General features: G+C 57.6%; 1 protein-coding gene across 1 annotated transcript in view; it reads right to left on the bottom strand.

The window, feature by feature from the left end:
- The window catches only part of PRELP (proline/arginine-rich end leucine-rich repeat protein), a 3,142-nt gene extending 2,792 nt beyond the window's left edge, over positions 1 to 350 (bottom strand). Inside the window, exon 1 of the mRNA XM_010296408.1 lies at positions 2 to 350. Coding sequence (XP_010294710.1) covers positions 2 to 334 — 333 coding nt within the window. The 5' untranslated portion in view covers positions 335 to 350. The remainder of the gene's footprint in view (position 1) is intronic.
- Positions 351 to 1,688: the final 1,338 nt, after the last annotated feature.

Raw genomic sequence — 1,688 nt, 5'->3', positions numbered from 1 at the left:
CAATGAAGTTGTTCTGGAGGTAGAGGTAGTGGATGCGGGACGGGATGACGGGGACCTTCCGCAGGTTGCGGCTGTCACAGTAGAGGGCAGAGGGGAAGTCTGGGGGGCAGTAGCATTCTCGGGGGCAGTCGGGGAAGATGGAGGGGGGACCCGGCGGCAGGGGTGGAGGCAGCTCAGTGGGCTCCACAGGCTCAACACACTCCGTGGGCTCCACAGGCTCAACAAACTCGGGAGGCGGGCGGGTGGGTTTCCGGGGAGGCTTCCTCCGCTGCCCGCTCACCTCCGAGATCAGCACAAGAACAAGCGGGAGAAGCAATCTGAAGGCCACCTTCATGGTCCAGATGTTTCCCTGAGGGAGGCAACAAGCAGCAGTGGGTTAGGAAGTGCCCAGTTTAGGTACCACATCACCTCCCATCTCCCCCATCACTGACGGGCAAGAATTTACCCCACATCCCTGCCAATAACCTGCTATTTTCTCTCCTTCCCTTTGGAAGTTACCTTTAAAACCAACCCCTCTCTAGAGCTTGAGTCACTGAGATCCCCCCTCTCTGGCTCAGCTTTATGCCATGGCAGGGGGTGGGGGTGCCTTTTTTCATTTGGTTTGGGTTTTTTTTCGCATGCCACCCCCAGCACTGCCCTGCAGAGCCTGCCCCCCCCAGGAACCCCACCACCACTGTGCCCTCTCCCCAAAGGATGTATTGCCCCTTCAGAGACCTTGATGGATTAGGCTTAATTTTGCACTTGAGCCAAAAAGTCAATGATTCAGTAGCAAATTGGCTGAGCAACAGTATGGGGAGGCCAGCGGCAGTTAGCAGGGCAGCAAAGATGGATGGCCCTGTGCTTCAGGGACAAGGCGTTAATGCAGGACAGCCCATTTCAAAGGGGATGTGATAAAAAGAGCATTTGCAAGATTACGCCTGGGCAATACCGAAGGTGTTTACCTATTTGGCTCCCTGTGCTGCCCAAATAACCGATCCATCACCTCCAGTTCTGCTGCAAGGGTGCCGGGCTGGTTATTTGGGGGGAGTCCAAATTGATCTCTGGAGAGATCAATCTCTGCTTGCCCCTAGCCAGAGAGTTTCTCCTGGACACCAGCCCAACACCTCACACATACCATCTCTCCCACTTCTCTGGGTTGTTAGCAAGCCCATGAAGGCTGCCTGTCCCATCTCTGCCCTCCCTGCTGTTGCCTGGCACAGCAGCAATCATCCTTGCAAGACTGTTGCTGGTAGCTCTCCAGCTGATGCCTTGGAGGATGGAGGGATCCAGCTTGTTGCAGACGAGCTCCTCAGAGAGCCCCGTGCAGAAGGTGCTTTGGATGCTCCGACACTCCCCGGGGCCAGCTGGAGCAGACCAGGCTGCGGGCTTCCTGGGCAGACACCTCGCGGTGTTCGCCAGGCTCTTCCCAGCGGCATTTGTCACCCCAGCAGGAACAGAGCCGAGCTGGATGCACGGCGAGGCAGATGGAGGAGCTCGGCAGAGGCAGGGTGGGAAAGAGAATCAAGCGAGATGAGACAGGGAGGAAGAGGAGGAGAGTCGGAGGAGGATGGATCTCCTGGGAAGACGGAGCATCTGCTGTGGGAGCCGGTGCTGCTGGGACTGGAGCGCGGGGATGATGATGGAGAGAATCAGGCTCTCCCGGCTCATTGCTCTCTCCCTACAACACGAGGGCGTGGAGCTCGCAGCTC

Source organism: Phaethon lepturus, unplaced genomic scaffold, assembly GCF_000687285.1.
Source record: "Phaethon lepturus isolate BGI_N335 unplaced genomic scaffold, ASM68728v1 scaffold29691, whole genome shotgun sequence".
Lineage (NCBI taxonomy): Eukaryota > Metazoa > Chordata > Aves > Phaethontiformes > Phaethontidae > Phaethon > Phaethon lepturus.
The sequence above is the reverse complement of the archived record's forward strand: the minus strand, read 5'-3'. Positions and strand labels throughout refer to the sequence as shown.